This window comes from Myiozetetes cayanensis, unplaced genomic scaffold, assembly GCF_022539395.1.
Source record: "Myiozetetes cayanensis isolate MyiCay16 unplaced genomic scaffold, myiCay2020 scf3, whole genome shotgun sequence".
NCBI classification, from domain to species: Eukaryota; Metazoa; Chordata; class Aves; order Passeriformes; family Tyrannidae; genus Myiozetetes; species Myiozetetes cayanensis.
The window spans coordinates 47260572-47284261 of NW_026087521.1; the positions used below are offsets into that span (position 1 = coordinate 47260572).

At 39.1% G+C, this 23690-nt stretch overlaps 2 protein-coding genes across 5 annotated transcripts; one reads left to right on the forward strand and one right to left on the reverse strand.

Moving 5' to 3' along the window:
- The first annotated feature begins 2163 nt into the window (after positions 1-2163).
- On the forward strand, positions 2164-10387 carry ACTR6 (actin related protein 6). Its single transcript, XM_050324252.1, has 11 exons — positions 2164-2385; positions 2972-3089; positions 4777-4845; positions 5144-5267; positions 6086-6221; positions 6312-6368; positions 7082-7180; positions 7368-7446; positions 8136-8307; positions 9198-9336; positions 10093-10387. The coding sequence occupies exons 1-11, from the start codon at positions 2318-2320 to the stop codon at positions 10220-10222; spliced, it is 1191 nt and encodes a 396-aa protein (XP_050180209.1). The 5' UTR covers positions 2164-2317; the 3' UTR covers positions 10223-10387.
- A 1951-nt stretch (positions 10388-12338) lies between these two features.
- DEPDC4 (DEP domain containing 4) lies at positions 12339-23675 on the reverse strand. 4 transcript variants are annotated; one of them, XM_050324251.1, is made up of 9 exons: positions 23547-23675; positions 22115-22542; positions 21438-21586; positions 20736-20922; positions 20165-20391; positions 18178-18320; positions 17831-17956; positions 16503-16581; positions 12339-14094 (listed from the first exon to the last, which is right to left on the reverse strand). In XM_050324251.1, the coding sequence occupies exons 1-9, from the start codon at positions 23673-23675 to the stop codon at positions 13925-13927; spliced, it is 1638 nt and encodes a 545-aa protein (XP_050180208.1). In that variant the 3' UTR covers positions 12339-13924. The 4 variants fall into 4 exon arrangements, with proteins under 4 accessions (XP_050180208.1, XP_050180205.1, XP_050180206.1 ...); XM_050324248.1 differs by having other exon boundaries at positions 12340-14094; positions 22115-22541; positions 23551-23635; XM_050324249.1 differs by having other exon boundaries at positions 13961-14146; positions 22115-22541; positions 23551-23635.
- Positions 23676-23690: the final 15 nt, after the last annotated feature.

A 23690-nucleotide genomic window follows, 5' to 3' on the forward strand; every position in this document is an offset into this window, starting at 1 on the left:
CCATTATTTGAAGAGCATCACAAAATATCAGTTCTCACCGTTGTAAGGTAAATGTACAAGTTTTGCTGCCATATGGATTTTTGAAAGTCCTATTTATGTGTCTTTGCTGTGTGGCTGACTTTGTTACTTACTCTAACAACAACAGAAAGTATTATCAGAAGTGCCACTGCAATACATGAATGAATGTGTAAACAAACTCAATAAGTATGTATGAATTGCCCTCAGGTAGCAGTGACAGTAAATACACCAACTTTAGTTCCAAGAGATTTTAAATATTTATGTATATCAACCACTACACACAAATCTAAGTGAACTCTTAAAAGCCTGGCACTTGTCCTGTAAGTCCTGGGAAAAAAAAAAAAAAAAAAAAAGAAAAAAGTGAAACTAACTCTGAATCCAGCATAAGTCACTGAATGATAACAAATGAAGTTTCATAGACCTGGAGCTAGTATCTAGAAGGGAAAAAGTAATCTACTAAATTCTGGCTTTCACCTTTATTTTTACAAGGCAAAAGTTAGCAATAGCTATTATGATTTTTTGACTCTAAACTATTCTTTTAAGAAGTTTATATGAGTAAAAGGATAAAGTAAAAGTTATGTGATTTTAAGAGGAATATTTTATGTTTCTCTTTAACACTGAACACTTAAATAATTTGTTACTATTCTATGTTTTATGTATTTTGGATTTTAATTTCAAATCTCAAATTTACTATTACTGTACCTGTCAGTAGGCAAAGAAGGAGAACTGACAACACCTTACCAGAAACTCCTGAACTGGAAAAACAGGCTTTTGATAATTCCTCTGACCTCTTCTCAAGAACTAAATAATGTATCTGCTAGAGTGAGGATTAAGGATGCTGTCCTTAAGATACACTTCCTTTACAAACACATAAAGAGGATTTGTCTAAAATCAGATTGCTGTGCATTCCAGTAAGCATCCTGGCTTGTGGAAAGACATTTGATATTTGTTAGGGTAAAGAGTCATCATGCACAGCAGCAATTGCTTTTAAGTTTTAATATTTACAATAAAGTCAATTACACACAGATACAAAATAGTAGTGCACTTTTTTTACTGGATAACCTAAAAGATACTAGTGATGGTAAGTAAAACATATAAATACACCAGAATTCATCATCAAGAGAAGTGCAAGGTGCTGCACTTGAGACGACATACCCACAGATCCCAGTGCAGGCTCGGACCTGTGTGGCAGGAGAAACAGCCTTGTGGAAAAGGACCTGGGGGTCCAAGTGGACAGCAGGCTGAACAGGAGTACACCGCTGCAGCAACAAAGGCAAAACAGATCCTGGGATGCCTCCACGGAGAACTCCAACAGCACTGCTTTTTATATTATTTATAATAAAAGTGTTAATTACAGCATGCTTAGAACAACTCCTTTCTACCTGAAAGTCGGTTGTAGTCAGGTGGGGGTTGGCCCCTTCTCCCAGACAACCAGCAACAGGTTGTCTCCCAGACAACAGCGACAGGCGGCTTAAGCCGTGCCCGAGGAGGTTTAGGTTGAACAGTAGGAAGAGTTTCTTCACAGGACAGGTCATTAGGCACTGGAAATGACTGTCCAGGGAGATATGGTGGAGTCACTGTCCCTGGAGGTGTTTAAGGAAGGACTGGCTGTGGTACTTGGTGCCGTGGCCGAGATTACATGGTGATGTTTGGTCATGGGTTGTACCCGATTATCTCAGAAGTCTTTTTCAACATAACTGATTCTGTGATTCTGTAACAGTAAAATAGTAAAAGATGGGATTTAAAGAGCCGTCTCTGTTTTCATTTTCTCACACTCTTACACAGCGCAGACCCATGCTGCTGCTCACTTCTCACATAACGTGACTGTCGCCCATCAACTTTCTCCCTGAGGTGCGGCTTCCCCGTATGGCAGAACCCCGAACTGCCAGGGACACCCGAGGGCACGGCACTTCCTCGACCGGGCGGTAATCGTCCAGCTCTCGCCGTGACGGCCCCGCCCGGTCCCCAGCAGTCGGTGCTGCCCCCGCGGGGCTGGCGGCGGCCGGGGCCGAGCGGGAGCGCGCAGGCGGGCGGCAGTGCTGAGCGCTGTCCGCGGTGACGCCGTGTCACCGCCCCGCCCGCCTTCGCCGAGCGCTGCCGGGTCACGCCCGGCCAATGGCGCCGCAGCCGCGCGAGCGTCACCGGCGCGGCGGGCGGCCCCAAGCGGAGGCGGAGCTGCCGGCACCCCCGCGTCCCGACGGGCCACGCGCGCTGCTCCTCCGCTCTATGGTCACCATAGAGATCCACGGCGGTGGCGGATCAATACTGGGACGGCGGCGGCCGTGGCGCCGTGGGGAACATGGCGACGCTGGTGCTGGATAACGGCGCCTATAACGCCAAGATCGGCTACAGCCACGCGAACGTCAGGTGAGGGCCCGGGGCGGAACGGGGCGGGCGTTGCGCGTCCCCTCATGGCTCCCCGCCGGCCCCAGCGCGGGTCCGACCCGCCTTCAGTCCCTCACCGGCCCGCGCCTGCGCCCGCCGGCCAGAGGCGCGGCCTCGCCCCGCCCCGCCCCGCCCCTGCGGCGGCTGCGGGCCCTGCCCCTGCGGTGCGGGGGGCTCTGCCGGCGGGCTGTCGTCCTGTGTCCCACCGTGTCACACCATGTCCTGCCGTGCCCCACCGTGTCACTACATGTTCCTTCATGTCACACCATGCCCCACCGGCCAGGGTGGGAGAAGAGCCCTTGGCACTTTTCTAACTGTAGTGGTGGTAGGGGGTGGTAGTTGCAGCTCAGCGCAGTGGCTGGGGGGGTTGTTTTTCGAAAAGGTGTCTTGTCTGCACTGGAGGTGTCAGAAATTAGAGATTTCCCTTGTAACTGGCTCCAGTAAATGGGCTAAAACCAAAATACAGCAGCAAAAACATTATTTTAAGCATACTATTTATGCAAGTGGCATAAAGACAATGAATGTGTCTCATACCATGTTGAATAGGAAACTTCCCAATCTTTTCCAGCGTTATTCCTAACTGTCAGTTCAGATCAAAGACTGCACGTTTGAAAACCTTTACAGCAAATCAACTGGATGAAATTAAGGATCCTTCTGGTCTTTTTTATATTCTTCCCTTTCAGAAAGTAAGTAAGTAATCCTCAGTTTAGCATGAAAGCCAAATGTAAATTGTTGTAAGGAATAGTTTTCATACAATATACCCCAACTGCAGGGTTGTATGTGGTATCATCCAAGAATCAGAGTCAGCAGTGTAAAATTTAAGAGTCATAGAGTTGTTTAGGTTGAAAAAGACCTTTAAGATCATCAGATTCAACTGTTAACCCTACACTGCCCAGTCCATCATTAAGCCATGTCCCTAAGTGGCACATCTGCACATCTTCTGAATACCTTCAGGGATGGTGGCTCAACCACTTCCCTAGGCAGCCTTTTTCAGTGCTTGACAGCCTTGTTGGTGAGGAAATGTTTCCTAATAGCCAATCTAAATGTCCCAGGGGCAACTTGAGGCCATTTCCTCTTGTACTGTGGCTTGTTACTTGGGAGAAGAGGCCGGCCCCCATCTCACTAAAGCCTCCTTTCAGGTAGTGGTAGAGAGTAATAGGTCCCCCCTGAACCTCCTTTTCTCTGGGCTAAACAACCTCCTTCATCTGTTCTCATAGGATTTGTTCTCTGAACCTTTCACCAGCTCCGTTGCCCTTTTCTGGACTCGCTTTAGTCCCTCAATGTCTTTGTTGTAGTGAGGGGCCCAAAACTGAACACAGGAATTGATGTGCAGCCTCACCAGTGCAGAGCATAGGGGGCAAACACTTCCATGGTGCTGCTGGCCACACGATTTCCGATAAAAGCCAGGATGCCATTGGCATTCTTGGCCACCTCATTACGCCACTGTCTCATGTTCAGCTACTGTCAACCAGCACCCCCAGGTCCTTTTCCACTGGGCAGTTTTTCAGCCACTTTGCACCCAGCCTGTAGCCCTGCATGGGGTTGTTGTTACCCAAGTGCAGGACTCAGCATTTGACCTTGTTGAACCTCACACAACTGGCCTCGGCCCATCAATCCAGCCTGTCCAGATCCCTCTGCAGAGCCTTCCTGTCCTCCAGCAAATCAACACTTCCACCCAACTTTGTGTTGTCTGTGAACTTACTGAGGGTACACCCAATCCCCTTGTCCAGGTCAACAGAGATATAAAACAGGACTGGGCCCAATACTGAGCCTTGGAGAACACCACTGGTGACTGGATGCCAACTGGATTTGGCATCATTCACCATCACTCTGAGCCCATCCTTCCAGCCAGTTTTTTACCCAGCAAAGAGCACAGCCATCCAAGCCATGAGCAGCCAGCTCAGACTTGACTGAGTTTACTAAAGTCCAGGTAGACAACATCCACGTCCATTCCTTCCTCCACTCAGCAGGTCACCTTGTCACAGAAGGAGGTCAGGTTAGTCAAGCTTTAATAAACTCGTGTTGACTGGATCTGATTGCTTGTTTGTTCTGTACATGCTGTGTGATGGCACTCCAGATAATCTGCTCCATAACCACTTTTGGCACCGTGGGCAGACTGACAGGATTCTGCCAAAAAGAACAATGTATACAGAAAACATTGTTTTTATAGTGTAGTAATTAACGTATTGATGGGGAATATTTATAACATACTTTATGCTATGTGACATTTACTCCTTAGCCTAGAAATGCAAATTTAGACATTTTAACTCTCAAAATTTTTAATATTACTAATCTATCAATCATTTGACTTTTTTTTTTAAGTATGATTTTATTTTTTCTAAATAGTGTACATTTTTTTCTAAATTCCTGCAGGGTTACTTGGTGAACTGGGATGTCCAGAGACAGGTTTGGGATTATCTTTTTGGAAAAGAAATGTATCAAGTAAGAGCCTTTTCTTAATTACATATTTTGTGTAGATTAAATACTGACTATTGGAATTAACATAAGTACATCAAATACTAAAATAGAACTGGGGAGCTTACTGTTCTCTTTGAAAGTGCCTTCGATTAGAAATCACAGGGATTTATGTTTTTGCAAACTGAAGAAAAACAATAATCACAGACATACAATGCAGTTGAGAGATCAGGAAATAGTTAATGTACAACAGAGGGATGAACTAGGTCAGTAGGCCAAAATATATTGGTTTTGTATAGTGACAGTCTTAATGTATTTTTCATAGGTGGATTTTGTAGATACCAATATTATCATTACCGAACCTTATTTTAACTTCACTTCAATACAAGAATCTATGAATGAAATTCTATTTGAAGAATATCAATTTCAAGCAGTTCTTAGAGTAAATGGTGAGTCTGTCTCCTTCTAGTTTGTATTTATATATGTTGAAGCTTAACCCTTTTAAAATAAATAAATACAAGCATACATAACCATGCAAATATATATATATATATTTATATATATATAAAGATAGTATAAAAATTCCTTAATTTCCTTCCTGGCTCTTGAGTAATACACTTGTACATACACTCTTAACTGTATTAAAATTTTAAAAGTTATTTATTTTATAAATTCCAGCTGTACTCTTGTACTATTTTCTGAAGAGAGTGTCATGGTATGTAATTACAAGAAATTTGAGGAGAGTAAGGATGACAGAAATAACAGATGGATTTTAAAACTGGATAGCATTTGAAAAAGTCTACCAAAAATTTGCATGAAGCAAATCTTTGATAGCTTTCTATTTTTGGGGGGCTGAGGTTGTTTTTTTGTTTGGTTTTGTTTTGAATTAGCAAATCAAATGCAGCATTACAATCATGAAATGTGTTGTATCTCACAGAGAATGTGTAAATAACATCACCACCCTTCTGAAAGGTAACAGGACATGGGGTACTCCTTTCTATATGTTTGATAAGTTGTGTGCTTGGACTTTAGGAGGGGAAACTGAATGTGGACCGGAATTCCTGAAAAAGATTAAATGGGGCCATATACAACACTTAATTTTATCCACTGTCAAAATGAATTCATGCATTGACTGTAGTATTATGTATTGAGGTCTTGGAAGTCTGTCAAAGGCATTTAAAACATGAGGCAAGTACACTTTCATATCACTGTAAATTCTAAAAGTGTATATTCACATAAAAATGGAATTAAATTTTCTGTATTTCAGCTGGAGCTCTTAGTGCACACAGGTATTTCCGAGATAATCCATCTGAGCTATGTTGTATCATTGTGGATAGTGGATACTCTTTTACACACATTGTACCTTATTGTAGAAGTAAAAAGAAGAAAGAGGCAATCATAAGGTAAACTGCAGTATATATTTTCTAGAAGAATTGTTTTCTATGCCTGAAGTTAATAATGACAGAATGCCGTGTGTTACTCCTTTTCTGTAGGATTAATGTTGGAGGGAAACTCTTAACCAACCATTTAAAGGAGATCATCTCTTACAGGTAAAGCATGGTGATCTTTGCTATGAAACTTGGTATGAAATGAGCTAAAAGTTCATGGGGTAATCTTCCTGGTTCTATGAATTTTAGATTAAACGCTGTTTAAAGGAGAAGGGAATTTTTGTCTGTTATAATCTGCTAGCTGCCATCTTGACCTTAAGCTCAAGATGAATTAAGATGAGCTTAAACTCTTTGAAGAATTAGGCTGTTATTTTTCAAAGTGCCCACGCTTTTGAAGTTGATGAGGTAAGCTGTGTGTTCACAGTTATACAAGTCTTTACATATTTTCTGAGGTGTCTCAGTAGATCATCAGTCAGTTTGCCAACTATCAATAACACAAATAAAATTCAATAGGGTCAATTTTGCACTGTGATACTTTAGCTTGGAACTTTATCTAGGTAAAAGTTTTTGCTAAGAAAGCTAATTGCAGCATTATGGCTATGCTTGTTAGGAAGACAATGGGCAAATGTAGGTTAATTTTTGTATTTGACAATGGGCAAATGCAGGTTAATTTTTGTGTTTGTATTGAACTGCAAAATAGGAAAATACTAAACTCCAGTAGGCCAGGAATGCATTTGTAAATTGAATATGAGTTTTAGATATTGAGGCAGTAGTTTTCTGTGACATGGTTGCTCATCTCCAGTGGAAAACTGGACAGGAAATGGAAGACTTAATTATTCTCAAACTTCAGTGCTTTTGGTTTTTGCTTTTGTCAGACAGCTGCATGTTATGGATGAAACGCATGTAATTAATCAAGTGAAAGAAGATGTGTGCTATGTTTCTCAAGACTTTTACAAGGACATGGACATTGCCAAGTATGTATGCAACAGTACTAAATATAAAACATGGTACTTCTGAATAATCTATTTGTACAAAAAAATAAAACTATACTCCTAATCAGAAAATTTTCCAGTTAAATGAAAAGAAGTCTTGTTAGTATAAAATAGTTGGAATTTAGAAGTTGTTCTTTAATCTGTTGAATTTTATATGCTTCTCTTTCAGATTAAAAGGAGAGGAAAATACCGTAATGGTAGATTATGTTTTGCCAGACTTCAGCACAATCAAAAAAGGATTTTGTAAGGTAATGATAGTTTTGAAATTTTTTTTGGACTGTTCCCTTGCACAAGTCTAGTAGAGAGGTTAAAAATACTCTATTTTTATTAATGCTGTAACATCTTCCTTTGCTATGCATTAGTTGGTAAAGCTTTTCTGTAGTAAGTTGAGATGAAAATGGAATACTGTTTTTTCAGCATAGCATTTTATGTTCTGTTATTTAACAGTTGTAGCTTTCTATGCTTGTGCTCTGTCATACAACCTATCCATATGATTACTGTTGGGATTTTTTAACATTAAGTTAGAAAATGTTTTCCCTGCTTTGATGCTTTTTTGTCAGTCTCTCTGAATTTCATTTAAATACCGTACTAGGTAGAAGGTTCAAAGTCATTATATAGAAGAGCCTGAAAAGTCTTTATAACCAGTGAAGACAATTTAACAGTTTTATCTCATTTACTGCGTCGGACATAATTTTGAAAGCAGTCCCAATGTTTTAAGGCCACTCTCATGCATACCAGTTCTATTTTCCTTCAGACAAATCTGCAGTTGATAAGAGCACAGTCACTTCAGATTTAATACCAGAGTATGTATTATTCTTAAAAGATTTATTGATAATATGACTGCCTACCTCTGCAGTACATGAAATAGATTAGCTGAATGCTCTAGAATGGGATTTCTTTTCTTAAGCAGTGGGTATTATTCATGTCTTTAATTTAGCCGAGGGAAGAGATGGTGTTAAGTGGAAAATACAAGACTGGGGAACAAATACTTCGTCTAACAAATGAAAGATTTGCAGTTCCAGAAATACTCTTCCATCCTTCGGATATTGGTATTCAAGAGATGGGAATTCCTGAAGCCATTGTTTATTCTATTCAGAATTTACCTGAAGGTATAACTTGAAAGTGTTATGAAAAGGATGGGAGCTGGGGGAAGGAGGGATGCTGTGGTGGTTTTTGTTGTTGGTTTGGTTTTGGATTTCTTCGTTGTTTTGTTTTTAAGGATACAAATAGTCTTAGAGAAGCTAAAACTCTCAATATGCCAGTTAAACAGTTTGGTGAACTGTTCTGTCTTTTGGTGTATTTTACATACTCTAGAACTGATTGTCTGCAAAAGTCTGTGTTAGGCCAGCATGGTTTTTTGGTTATTTATTGATTGGTTTCTACTCTTGATTCAGTTAATCGCTGTAGACTTAATTCTTCTTAACATCCTTTTCTAACATGATCTGTCTATCTTTGACACCAATGGTGGAATACACTTGAAATTACTTTTAGTTATGTTTTAAAATATCTTTCTTCACTGGAGAAAGAGAAAAATCAAACTGATTAGAAAAACTGGCCAAATTTAGTAATTTAAGCATCAAAGTGTAGAACCTCCCTAACTGCTGTTTGTCAGAAGCAATACTGAAGCTTTCATTTTATAGATGATGTACAGCTTATTACTGTTATTATACCACGTAAGTATGGCAGCATTTAGGCTATTAATGTACTCTTTAAAAAACTGTGTTATTTAAAACCCCTTTTGAATGGGGAATTGTGTTGGCAAACATGAAATGTAATAGACAATGTAAGAAAACAGTAGTTGTCAAAGCCAGATTCTGCAATCGGGAAGAACATAGGGTGATTGATCACTTTCTTGTATTTAACTGGTTAGATGATTATAAAATTCTTCTATGCATATTTCTTACTTCTGTTCCAGTTCATAACAAAATTGGAAAAAAACCCCACCTTTAATCTTTAAATACATAGTCTCCAACTACAGATTTACTTATTTATTTTACAGAAATGCAGCCTCATTTCTTCAAGAACATAGTTCTGACTGGGGGAAACACCCTTTTTCCAGGCTTTAGAGATAGGGTTTATTCTGAAGTTCGATGTCTTACTCCAACTGATTACGATGTTTCTGTTGTTCTTCCTGAAAAGTAAGTTCTAAACTTCTAAACAGAAGGCTTTATCTTTCTAGCAGAACAAACTTATAAAGTAGGATTTCTTTTGCTGATTAAAAAGATAGACTGAGTAAAGGTGTTAATTTAAATATTAAGTGAACAAAAATTGTACAAAAAGAATATTTTAAATCAGTGTATTTTCAGACAAACCAAAGAAATTAGATGCCACCTGCTTGCTCTGTACTTTGGCTAATAAAGTTAAGTGTTTTTAGGATCAGCCTTTTTATTGCAAACAGACAATTAAGACTATTTTCATTAAGTGGATATGCAAGATTAATGAATTTAGACTTTTACTTAGAAGAATTTTCAGCATCAGAATGCTGTCATGTCATTATTAATGTAGCTTCTTCAGGGATTTGGAAGGGGTAACATCTTTGCAGAGAGAGCTGAGATACCTTGAAAGTACAAAAAGATCTCTACTTTTAAAAAAGTATTATTAAAGAATATTTTAAATTATTATTAAAGAATCATTATCTGTGCATAGTAAATACAAAGACATATTCATGCCATTCCCTCTTCACACCTGCTTCCAAAGAGGCACTTTTTTAAAAAAGAAAGTCAGCTAGCCCGACTAAAATTTCAAACTTTGTCTCATAACTTCTTGGAAGCTGAATGGTTTGATTTAGCAATCAAAAAGTATGGTTAAATAGATATGGTTAAATAAAAGTCTTGAAAGTCATCACTGCATACTTCTATTTCAAATGAGTAACAATAACTTTGTTCATTTTTCAGCCCTATTACTTATTCTTGGGAAGGTGGGAAGCTCATTTCTGAAAATGATGATTTTGAAGACATGATAGTAACTAGAGAAGATTATGAAGAACATGGACACAACATCTGTGAGGAGAAATTTGATATATAGGTAGCATAGTTGGATATGTTGTTATTCCATTGTTTTACTCAGAATGGAATTCTTTGAACTACAACCTGTTTTCCATCAGTTAGGATTGTGTTTTAGCTTTCCTGTATTTAATTGGGTTGGGAAAAAATAATTTCAGAGTTTAGAAATAAAGTTTTACAAGCTTAATACTATGAAATAATATGTTTCTTGTCATTTCATAATGTTCTCATCTTTTACTGATGAGCTTCACTGTATTCTTAATTGCAGAAAACCTCAATGCACAAGGTAATAAAAATACCAATTGCTGGTACCAGTGTGACACTAATACACAGTGAGAAGAAATGGTTTGGTTTTTTTTTTAAACTGAATATCATTCTAAATCATGCATGCAATTAAATGAACGTTAAACACATCTCAAAAAGAGTCTTTGAGATTGCCTATCTTAAAAAGAAATGCATAAGCTTTATTGTTATTTTAGTGAATAGTTTTGAGAGGAATATACTTGAGTGTGACCACTGTTATTGAAACTATTCTTAGGCTTTGAGAAAAGAATGATTTGAACAATTCTTTTTTTTTAAAAGGATTTTAGGTTGTGGGGGTTTATGGTTGGTTTTTGTTTTGAACAATGGTTGAGCAAATAAGCTTTTTGCCATTCCCCTCACCTTTCTGAAAAGGTGACATCAGAAAAGCTTGCAGCTGTGTCCTAGCTGATAACCCATCTGTGTCCTCTCCATGCATTCTAGTTAAACACAAATACCCCACTACTTTTTACTTCTGGCATCAGAAGCTCTGTGCTATCAAGCATGGCTTGCAGGAGGAAAAGGAGCACAGCATGGGCTAGTAGCCAGATAGAAGGCTGGGAGGGCCATGCTAGTTGGGGCTGTCCCACCTGGCTTGCTTGCTTGCCAAGACTGAGGTGGGCACTTGGACAGGGTGGATAATGGATACACTGGTGCTGACACTGACTTTGATCTGATGCAGCTCACTGCAGCGGGGACATGGCCTCTTTATTATTAGGTCTGGTGATACCTAGTGCTCTCAGATTTGCAGAGGAGTACCCTGTTGTGTCTCATTCCCATTGCTGTCTGCCCTAACATAAAACCAGTAGGTATACTCACACAGTACACTTACCTGGCTGCCTTGCATAAAGGCAACACGGAAGAGAAGCCAATGCTTCAGAGAATGAGAGATGATCTTTCTTCGTGAACATGATCTTTTTTACTTTGGACTGCCAGCTCGTGGTGGCTTTCCTCTAGCCTAACCTATTGAAAGGAACGAAAGAGGCACCCTCCTCCTGCTGGTAACAGCTACATGAGCCACAGAGGCAGCTGGAATATGAAGGTGTGAGACCACCACCTACAAATTGTTGGACACAGCTTGTAGGATGTGAATAGGTCTAGTCTACTCTTATTTTGATAGCTGTATGTAGAGTCCAAGCTTCTAGTTTTTTAACTAACTGCTTCATACAATTATGAGCATGCTTTAGCTGGGACTTAAAATAAGGAAATATACACGTTGTTCCCATGAAAGTACTAGTAAACCTTTTCCTTGCTAGGAGCAAACATGAATGCTCTATAGATAGAAGCAAACCTCCTTACTTTGAAGGTGGCATCACTTGTGCTTTGATAAGACTGTACTGAAAAGTACCTATAGACTATAAACTCTTTGCTCTAGGAATTTTCCACTTCAAACAAATTCATACTGGCAATTAGTTTGATAGCTCTGTGCTAGAAATCAGAAACAGAAATGAGTGAGAGATCCCAAGTTTCCCTAACAGATGATTCTGTGTCAAATATTGTTAAAAATATGTGACAAAACTTTCTAGAGTCCAATAACATTTTTCTGATTTTGGAATTTAACTGCAAGTGTAACAATGAAAACCAGTAGTTTATACTTCACCAAACGTGTTTTGTTCAGGAGGCCCTCATATTTAAATGTAAAGTATCACATTTCTTTCAACTGAAGATTAAAGGTAAGTAAGTTCTCCTGTCAGGCTACATGAATAAAACAGGGCTCTCATGAGCTCTTCCTTCCCTTTGCAGAACTAGATCAATCTTGACTTCATGTCCCATGAACTGAAGGGAACCACATGGCAGCTATAAACGCCTGTTTGGAATATTTCCTTACTGCTTGATACCTGGTTCTACACCCCCTGAGCTGCCTCTTCTGTATGAATGGACTACGAAATGATAGATTTGTCACTTTTTATACAATTCTTTATTCTTTAAATTAGCACAAAAAAATTCAAGTTGCAAAGTGCAAGAGCTTGTTTTTTAAAAATACAGTTTTTCCCAAAGCAGTTCCCAGCCCATCTAGCCTTCAAATTACCATGTAATCACCCCTCCCTGTTACCAGGTTTAGTATTTTGAGTAAGACCCGGTAAAGGGACTGAAGACAGAGAAAGAGAGAGAGGGGGAAAAAAAAAAAGCAACTAAAATCCCTTTCTCCCACTGCTCAGCACCAGAAGCACTTAACTGGGAAATAACTTTCCTGTTTACAATTCTCAAGAGCCTGCTTTTGTACATGCTCCCTCTTCTGGGAGAATGACAAAGGGCTAGAAATCCCACACGAGGCTAGGAAAACAATACGTGGCCCTGTAGTCTAGGATTTAGGGCATTCACGTCTGAAAGGTCAGTCTTGGTCTTTTTTCCTCTAGAAATTATTTATTTCACACTGTGAGGGTAGTGAGGCACTGGAACATGTTGCCCAGAGAAGTTGTGGATGCCCCATCCCTGGAAGTGTTTAAGGCCAGGTTAGATGGAGCTCAGAGCAACCTGGTCTAGTGAAAGGTGTCCTTGGCCCATGGCAGGGGGTTTGGAACTAGGTGATCTTTAAGGTTCCTTCCAACCCAAACCATTCTATAATTGTATGACTTGTATCAACCTTTTCTTGTCAATGTACAGTTAACCATCAATGTGTCAAGACAGGCCAACATCCTTTCTAGCTTTGCTGTATAAATTCATAAACATTATCAAAGTATTCATGATAAATAACTGGACACTCTCAAAATGTCCTCATGTTAAAATAAATTACTTAAGTATACCAAGAGATCTAAAATAAGATTATTATTTCTTAGGTTTCTTCAAAATGTAATTTTTACTTGCTTTTGCATAATTGCCGAATTAGCAGCAGCTCAGTCTGCCATAGTGGAGAGGGAGTAACAACAGGATGTAATTACTACCTGCAAGACACACAGTTCCGATGCCTAATAAATTTTGCCTGCCAGATTCAAAACCCTCTTACCTGCTTCTAACATTTTTGACACACTTTCTACACAGTTTTACAACACCCACAGGAGTCATAATTTACAGTTTCAATTATTGTTAATTACAGATAGAAAAGATTAAAAGCTGTTGCTGATTATCAACCCAAACATGGCTCTGAATGTAGACTTGGCTCAGATAGAGAGCCATGGGGTTGTGGGACAGAAGAAAAAAATTGCCAAACACTGAGCTCAAAGCAGCACAAGCAGTGTTGTACTAACTTACAAGTAATTAAATACATTCTGCTTAAAATATTAATTAGATTTAATGCTTTTTAGCACCATAGTAATTTTGATAGTTGTATTTCCTGAAAGTGAAGATGTAAAGACATAAGAAGAAAACATTTTTTATCGTGAACAATTTTCATGTGCATCCTCCACTTTTTTTAAAAAAGATAAGAAAAGGCTATGTTGATGTCAAACCATTTGGAGTACAAAATTCACATGTAGTTTTACAACCACTACAATAGATAATGATATTTTTTGAATTCTTTGATTAATTTCTTCTTTTGCTTCAAAGGAACAGTAGGGTCATTGTCCATCTCTTGAATCAATGCTAGAAGATACTGATTGGTTTGTTGTTTTTGATCTTCATATTCTTGAGGTGTAATGCGCTGACAGAAGGTGAAGCCTTTGTAAGAAATCAGAGGTTCAGAGTAAGTTTCATGAACCATGTAAAAGCCCTGTTAAAAACTATGATCAGAAACACAAGTATACGAATATTCTAATTGAGATGTGACTACATCTACAAACGATGTGAAAGACAGCCCTCCACTGAGCACAGAGGGACATCTAAACATTATTAATTGCAAAACAGTGTTGCAAGTGAAGTATCACAGATGATTCTATACTGCAAACAGGCCTGCAAGACAAAGAGCAAATACAGTTCTCACAAACAAACCATAATGAGGAACATTACACAACAAGAATGGCACTTTACAGTTGTCATGATCTGATGATTCCCTGGGAATGAATCAAATCTCTAGCAAGGTCCAGTACCTAAAGCACATGAATAAATAATTTGGAGAAACAGTTGCCTCTGAACCACAACTCAGAAATCAGGAAGAGAATTTAGGAGCTTCTAGACGAGTAGACAATTGAGCATAGTTCGGGCACCAGAAGCAGAGGTGATGCAAGCAGCAGTGATTCAGAGTGAGGGCAGAACCAGGAACAACCCCAAGAGATCTGCAACTCAAGCACGACTTAGCCTTAAAAAGATTGTGAATCTATGCAGCACTGCCCTGCAAGAATTCAAGCCCTGTCACTGGGCAGGTGAGTTCTGGCCTGAGGAAAGACTGGCATTCAGCTACTCCACAGATACTTTTTCCTCCTACACCTCTTAGAGAACAATTTGGTTGAACAAGTGTCAGTTGCCTAAAGGGGAAAAAATTCTGAGTAACCTTTCTATACAAACACCCTCATCTTAAAAGACTTCACATAGAGAGCAGTTACTAACCTGAGCTGTCAGAGTTTTCACATGGATGTGTCCTTCCCATCTTTTACAATGAGTCTGTCAAACACCAGTATCTTTTATGGTTTAGTAGGGACAAATGAAGAAAAAAGATAACTCTTCAAAAGGGAAAGCTTCTGGCAAAGAGATGAACTCTTAAAACTTCAGCACGGATACTTTAGTCTGGTGGTTTAAGTGGCTTACTAAATTAAAACCAAACCCAGAATTTTCTCAGTGGTTTTAGTGTTCTGTATTTCCAGCAGACCTAAGGTTTACTCTTCTGCAATAGACAGACTCCTCTACTTATCAGCCTCCTCCAGCCTTCCCTCATGCTCCCACCCACAGCTGAGAAATTCACCAGCTAAGCATGCTCAGTAGCTCCCAGGAAAGATTTTCCTGATGTCTCCTTTATGAGAGAAGGGAAAATGACACCAGCATATGAGGCACACAGGAAAACAGGAATATGCCATGCCAGAGAGCCTACAATCAGATCAGACTAGGTATTTCAGCAAGTAGATGGAACCTATATGCATTTGCATATTGAAACTCCAAAGTTTAGTAGGAATAATATGGTATGGGGCTTGTATTTTAGTTGTCTGTTCAATGTGCTGATGGAGATCACATAGGCTCTAAGAATACTGCAGACAGGCAGCTCTTTCCTCTATTGCTCATCTCTGAATTTTTTGGCTACACAATATGTGATTCTCAGAACACTGAACTGGAAGGAATTTGGACACATTCCAGGACTCATCACAGATGGTAAATGATTCTGTACCAAAACTACTTCTCAGGCAGATGCTGTATTAAATATAGTATTACATAGCAAAATAAGTGTTATCAGTATCCTAATGGTTTCTCTTAAATGTTTATAGCACATAAACACTGGCAATGCAGAAGTCAAAAGAAAAAAGGTAGAGTCAGAGAGGAATTCAATTATTTAAGCCAACCCTTTTAATCAGTGCTGCAATATATTTTTGGCAGCAAAGACAGATGGAATGTTAGCTCATAAAAGAAATAATCTGAAAAACACTAATCCCACATTCAGAAGGGTAGTGTAGCTTAAAAAAAAGGCATTTGACACTTGGTGTGTAAGTTCTAAGCTCTTGATAAACATTGTGCTTACCCAGAAAAAGAAGAGTTCTTCAAAACACTAAACCATCAAAGTCTGTGCTCAAGACACCTATCAGAACCTGTAACTACTGAGCTCTATAAGAATTTTTACATGTCTTGTGGAAGACATAAAAGAATACTGTTCCTAAATACAAAATCACATCACATTCACAAACCAAATAATAAGCAAGTTACTTCAGGAAGCACATTTTGCGCCGTTATTTCCAGAAATCATTATTTGGTAAAAAAAAAAAATAATTGTAATGTATTCAGTTGAGGTAATGACTAGAACTCTTGTTCTCTAATATTCAGAGACCAGTTTTGCTGAGAGCATATAATTCAATTATTTATTGCATTAGCTGCTAATCACTAACTTCACTTCTAACAAAGGAACACAGTCTATGCAAAATTACAGTCACTTGATGATAAATCAGTTGGTATAGAACAGTTTCTACAAAAATGTGTATCACATCATCTACCTGAATTGATATCTGGATCTTGTCCTTCTAGCAAACTCTCAAGTCTCCTACTTGTTAGTTCCAGAAGAGTTAAAGGAGTCTGAAAATAGAACCCAACGAAGGAAAAATTACAAAAGCAATACTTCTGTATTTTGATAACCTAAAGCTTTCAGATGACCAATCAAAAAAAACCCACAGTTAACTGCAGAAGAATCTATGCCTACATTTATTTAGGTACACATTCAAAATCTCTCATACAATTAGACTAAAACACATAGTTTTACTAAGATACATATGTTTATTTCTGGTATTTCTGACCAAAGAAATAGGAAGCAAAAAGCTCTAGATGTTGTTTCCAGTGATATGTCAAAAACTGTGGCGTAAACCAAACTGATTTCATCTTGTATAACACAGAAGACTCAACTGCAGATGTGAAAGAGCAAACCACTATCCCCTCTGCTGTCATTCCCAATCAGGAATCAAAGCTGTAACATTTATGTCAGAACTTTTGATAAAAGAGTATCAAGAAAAATAAAAAAAATAAAAAAAAGGGGGTTTGCTGCATATTAACACATACAAAACTCTCACTAGCCACTCAATACTATCAAACTAAACTGAAGCTAATTTTAAAAAAATAGAATCTCCTAAGTCCCTTGACCCAAAGGTAGAATTGGAAATGAATATGTTGTACAAGCATTAAACCCAATATTTTACTGAAACCAAATCAATGTTTCTGTGAAGCTTATTTGTGTAGAGTATATGGCAAAGTTCCATCTTTTCACGTTTGTGACAATATGATGGAAGGTAAATAAAAGAGACTATAAAACATGTCTGTATATTTACAGAGCTGATCAAGTTTAATAGAAGGGTAATTTCATTTTGTGGTTCTATTTATTAATTTAAAAGTTAACATTTCAAAATACCAAAGGAACTTTAGAGCTGTCAGAGCTGTACACATGCACTGGAGCACCAGAGCACACCATCTTATATTACAACTCAGAGTATGTCAGCGAGCTTCTAAAAGAGAAAGATGCTAAGATGCCTAAAGATTTAGGAGGCAGCCATTACAAAAAAGGTGCCAAAAGGCCTCTACAAAACACTGATACTTTAAATATTTTCTGAATACAAATGATGCATATAAACGGAAAGGATATAATTTATAAAGGATTGCAAAGCTCTCAAAAATCTGTCCTTCATCGTCTAGAATAGCTTCTCACCCTGCTTGGCTGTACTGTTAAACTGTAACAGATGGAACATTAAACACTGTTCCTCAGCCCTGTCCTACTTGAAAAAAAGGCAGTTCATGGCATTTAACATTTAAAATGCCAATGATATAAGGAAAATGATACCTTGAAGAGCTCAGAGTGATTGTCCATCAGAAACTGAGTCAGCAGTTCTGCCTGTGGTTTTGACAGCGTTCTATTTTGCAAGATGAACTTTGTGCAAGTCTTGATGATCACCAATCTGTTCTCAAACTAGAAAAAAAAGGTACCCAGATTTGGCATTGGATTGACTTGCAATGTGCTAGTAAAGACTAAGTATAACAGGATGCTATCAGTGGGAAGAACATCTTGATATTTGTTTTAAAACAGATCACATTGAAAGGCAGTAAACAGAATACTTCTAACTTGGACAAAAACATTAGTTTTACTATAGAAAAGTGCTATTTTCTACATTAAACATAACAGATACTTACTTGTTTTTGTAATCTGTAGCCCTCAGATTCTGATGCAATGGCTAGGAATGCCAGGAGCCTGTGTAGTTCTTCTCTGATATTTGGTGCTAATAATTTTAAATAAAGTTGTAATGCCTCTAGAGCTTGATCTGTTTTTCCTTTTTCTGCAATGGAGTAAAGAAGCGTGTTCAATGCAACTGTTCATTTTCAGAGTCACAAGCACCTATTTAAATCCCAATAATAATCCCACTTTTGGGTGGCTTTGCTTCTGAGGAAAAGAGGTTATATCAGTGACTTCTAAAACCTTACAACAAGACTCTATACAGCATTTAATCAATAAAAGCCTTTGTCCCATAGCTAGTCAGGGAACAGCTGTGCTTGAACCATGTATACAGGACATTACTATGGTCTGTCTACAATGTGCAAACACTGAAGTGATGTTTGCACTGTTGTTGTTTACACATCTTCATATTATTTCTAGGATTCATCTCTGAGTAATTAATGAGCCGAACAATTCCAACTTTCTCATTGCTTTGACAGTTCTTTTTTAGTTTGTTGTTTTCTTTTTGTTTTGTTGGGGATTTTGGTAGATTGGTTTGGTTTCTTTTTGCTGTTGTTGGGGTTTCTCTTTTTTTGTTTGTTTGGGGTTTTTTTGTTACTGTTGGTGAAGTGTCATGTCTCTGTGTTCCCCCCTCCTCCTTTAAGCCATTAGGCTATGAGAGTCTCAAAGAAATGTCATACAGTGAAAACAGTCTCCAAACCCTTTAGATGATAATTCTAGTTATCTTCACTTTGAAAGTGAGAAGCTATGAAAAAGTTTAACTTTCTTAAAGGAAGAGTAAGACAAAGATAGATACATGAATAGAACCTACATACAATTTTCTGGCCTCTGTCCTAAGACAGAGTTTGTATTTTACAAGAAATAATCCAGGACTTTCAGGAGTGTGCCACAAGCCATTTGAAACCACCTTTGTTTAAAAAGAACACCAAAAGTGTAAGAGCAAGTGAGGAGCAGCTGAGGGAGCTGGGCTTGAGAGGACAGCTGATCCTAACTGGCCAAAGGGATATTGCATACCATGGAACATCATGCCCAGTATATAAAGAGGGGGGAATTGGCCAAGAGACACTTACTGCTGCTCAAGGATGGGCTGGGCATCAGTCAGTAAGTGGTGAGCAATTGTATTGTGCATCACTTGTTTCTCTTGGGTTTTATTCCACTCCATCTCCTTTTCATTACAATTATTATTACTGCTATTACTATAATTAGTATTATTATATTTCATTTTGTTCCAATTATTGAAGCGTTCTTTTCTCAACCCACAAGTTTTACTCTACCTCCACCAGGAGAGGGATAGCAGTAGGCAGTGAGTGAGTGGCTCTGTGGTACTTAGTTGGTAGCTGGGGTTCAGCCACAACAACCCTATAGAACTGAAGAAGTAACAAAGCCTATTTAGTGTAGGATTTATCTTAAACTTGTATTTAACTTAAACTGTTCTGGTTTACTTGTAAGCCTATAAGTGGAGATCACAGCCTGAATCACAATCTCAACAGTCCCTTAAATAATTTGAAATAACTTCTATTACTAAAAAGCGCCCTAAATCCAGAATTTACAAAACCTTTTTCTGGTTAAGATGAAAACATAAAACTAAAATCATTGCTACAAAGTTATTAGTTATGAGTAACAATAAGGGAAATTTTGACTTGGGTTAGAAATTTTTGCAATGAGTAGTTACTAATTGAAACAGTTACCCAGAGGTCTGTGTATCTCTATCCTTGCAGATTTTCAAAATTCAGCTGGAACAGGCCCTAAGCAACTTGATCTAACTTTGAACTTTGTCCTTGTCTTGAGCAGAGGTTCTTAACAGTGATCTTGAACATTTCCTTCCAACCTATAAACTGCATCTACAATAGCATTGCAAATGGTGTCATGATTCAGTCAATTGACACTTAGCAAGTTACATCTTCTACATAGCTTTCACCTGTATTTTTTGTTCCAGGCTGCTCTTACCTATAAGTTCTATAATTCCTGAATGAATATGGAGATCCTGAGCAGCAAGAAGAGACTCATTCTTTTGACTATAATACTTTGTTATAATGTCAAAAAGAATCTTCTTGTATGTATTCAGATTGCTGGGTTCATCAGTGCTCCGAGGTAACTGCTGACTAACCATCACTATGAATTGGTCAGGAAAATACTCCAAGCATTCAACTGCAGCATAGAGCCATCTGTCAAGCCTGTAGAAGGAAAAGTCACTTTTAGTGCTTACTTTAAAATGCTCTGCCTATTCTTATTTATTCCTTTAAATAAAACTAGATAGAAATAACCATGCAGGTACAGTCATGTATTTGAGCCAAAACACTGAACTTGTTTATTACGCAATTGAGGTCACTTATTTCATTACAGCAGTTCAAGGACCTGCTCAAAATAAGCAACTTGCATTCTTTTCCTATGCTACAGGCAATACACCTGAGGTACACTCAAATCAAAACAAGCTGCATTTATGCTAGACTGTCACTGACTCCAGGAATTCAGCTAGTATTTAAAACCAAATACAACCCCACCATGTGTATAAACTTACTCAGGCAAGTTTAAGCTACATATAACCTCTCTGTCCAGGAAAGTATTTGGGATAACCAGGTCTTCTTCTTTGCCAAAACAGTCTGGTTTTGTCTTCACTGAAGACACCAAGATATCTTCTAGAAGAGGAATATCAATTAACTGCAGCAATCGTAACAGAGTTTGCTGTTTCCAAACATCTTCTATTACTGAAACCATAAACAAACAAAAAATCCTCAGAAACAAGATCTTATGTAAGCCACTAACCTTTGTTTTTACTCAGTCAAGAATGTTTTAAGTCTTCAAAGCAAGCACACCAACAGCACAGTCTGAAGTTTCTCTGTTGGGGTAGAAGGGATCATAACAGGAATGCTAAAAAAATATCTCTCCCATCATATTAGAATTCATAATAATCTATTCTAATTAGTAGAAGTGAATAGCAAAGGAATCATATAATAAAAAAGATCTTAATCTGAAACCCTACTTCCTTCTGAAATAGTATTTGCATAAACAGCACCATTCTGCAAAAACATAATCCTGTTGTGTTTCCTTGAATTTACTTACCACAAGCATTTACCCATTTAGCACTCATTTAGATATTCTGTCATTAGTGAACATGTTACATTTAGGACTCTGAGGGCGACTGTTTAACAGAAATGGGATACTCACTTCAAGATGCAGTGAAGAACAATCAAGTTTTAAAATGAAAAAATTCAATCCTCACCTCTTTTTGAAAGTAGATGAATTGGTTCATTAACCATGATCTTTGGAGGTAAAGATGCATGAACATAGATTGATCGGAGAAGCTCCTCTACTTTCTTTTTATCAGCTGCTTCTAATGTTGAGGGGTTTGAAAGTGTGTCACATGTTGTTCTGCTCAGGAAGGAAGAAAAAAGTTGTATAACAAACAAGATTAGGACACGTGTCCTTCTGTTACTTCCTAATTTGCTATTAAATCAGAACTTTAGGACTTAATTCTATCTGGGGTCTGTCCCGCTGCTAGAATTCCAATCATCCACATCTGTTTTGTGGAAAGGGCAAGGATATTGATTCCAAATACTGTTTATTAGTTCTATTTCTTTAACCAGCGTTCAGTACCTACCTCATTCATGCTAATTCTCAGATTTCAGCACAGTTGATTGCAAAACCAAATTATACATTGTCTCATGCTACTATGCCAGACTCTATTCTAAATAACAAAGGGCAGATCAAAGCACTTTACACTACCAAGAAATTCCTGGTAGCTCCTGCAATTTAAGCACAACGTTTCTCAAAACTGGCATGTAGCTTTGAAAAGTCTACAACACACGAGTTAGACAGACATAACTTCATCCCCAGGTAACACACCTTAACTTATTAAAAAAATAAAAAGAAAAATTAGAATAGTTTGGAGTAACTCACTTGGAACATCTTTTTGTTTTCTGTTTGCAGATTTGCCCAGGAGACAAGTTTTCATTGTCCTCATTCTTTCCTTGAAGAGGAGGATCAAGATTGCCATTTACAAATCTATAGAGACTAGTGTCTCTGTCTTCAAACTCTGTTTCTTTCCCATTCTTGAATAAGTAAAGCTTTGCTCCAACTGGCTCAAACACCTTGTGATCCATCAATGCTTGGCATACACGGACTCCCTTCAGCCGAGAAATATCATTACAGCTTAGGTACATGCTTTGCATAAGATGGCTCAGTACCACATCGACAGCATTTGAGCCAGTGAAACAGTTTTTATATGTTTTCAGATGTTGTCTACGTCTTTTGATTTCCAGTTGACTGTGAAGGGCACGTATAATACCATTCCACAGCTGAGTTGCTTGAAAAGGACCATTGCAATCTGCAAAACATTTATATGAAAGTTTTACAGATTTATAAACCTTTAACATTTAAAAATCCATATTTTTATGCTATGAATTTAGTTATATATATTTTTTAAAGAAATATTCAGAAATCATCTGAATTTTACAAAGACAGAGAAAGACAGTGCTTCATGGATCGGTCCGTCTTGTATGCTAACTCACACCCATTAGAGCCAAGAGAACAAAATGACACTAAAAACAGGAGTTGTTATGTTGTTCATTGTTATGACCACACATACTATATGTATGGGCTGTGTACATATACATTAAATCACTAGAGAATCACAGAATGGCTGAGACGTTCAGGGGCCTCTGGGGTTCATCAGGTTGAACCTCTCTGCTCAAGCAGGGACACCCAGAGCTGATCGCTCTGGACCATGTCCAGACAGGTTTTGAGTATTTCCAGAAGTGGAGACAGCCACGTAAGATATCACAATCTCTCTGGGCACCACTGAAAGGAGTCTGGCTCTATCCTCTTTGCACTCTCCTTCAGATACTTGCAGAGAACCTCCTGAACAGGTGACAGACAGCTCCCGGCTGAGCATCATAGCGCTCCCAGCTTCGCCTGGACGAGACGCTCCCCATTCCCCAGTTTAACCTCACGCATCGCTACGAGCTCAGCAGATGACAAACCAGCGCCTGCAGTGCATTAATCCCTACTGTCTCCCAGCCGGAACACCCGGCCGCAGCTCCACGCCCAGCCGCACTAGCGGCGTTCCCCGCAATCACGGCTCTGGGGCATACGGCCGGAGAAAGCTCCTCTGTTCCCTGTTCAGCTGCCGGCTCCCCGCTATCCTTGTCCCGCCCGCCGACCGGCCATGGGTCCCTCCCGCGGCAGCAGCAGCCGGGGCCGCTCGTACGGACTCCGGGCAGACGCCGGCCCCTCGGAGCCCACTCCGCTCCCGGCGAGGCGCGGAGCCGCCGCCAGCCCCCCAGACACTGCGGGGGAAAAGCTGAGGAGAGGCGGGGACAACGCTCTTCCCCCACCTCGCTGCCGCCCGCTCCCCCGCCGCGGCTCCAACTCGCTCCGACTCCGGATCCTCCTGAAGCGCGGAGTCAAATACCCCGCCATGGCCGCAGCCGGGCCGCTGGCGGAAGCCGGCAGAGCGCATCACTTCCCGCCCGCC

Excerpts from the sequence above, each read along its gene's own strand:
- ACTR6 (XM_050324252.1), top strand. The coding sequence starts at position 2,318 with ATGGCGACGCTGGTGCTGGATAACGGCGCCTATAACGCCAAGATCGGC. Across the intron at positions 7,181-7,367 it reads AAGGACATGGACATTGCCAA|ATTAAAAGGAGAGGAAAATA; the intron begins GTATGTATGCAA and ends CTTCTCTTTCAG. Across the intron at positions 9,337-10,092 it reads TCTGTTGTTCTTCCTGAAAA|CCCTATTACTTATTCTTGGG; the intron begins GTAAGTTCTAAA and ends TTCATTTTTCAG.
- DEPDC4 (XM_050324251.1), bottom strand. The coding sequence starts at position 23,675 with ATGCGCTCTGCCGGCTTCCGCCAGCGGCCCGGCTGCGGCCATGGCGGG. Across the intron at positions 18,321-20,164 it reads AGGAATTATAGAACTTATAG|AAAAAGGAAAAACAGATCAA; the intron begins GTAAGAGCAGCC and ends ACTCCATTGCAG. Across the intron at positions 14,095-16,502 it reads AGATCCAGATATCAATTCAG|GCTTCACCTTCTGTCAGCGC; the intron begins GTAGATGATGTG and ends TTTCTTACAAAG.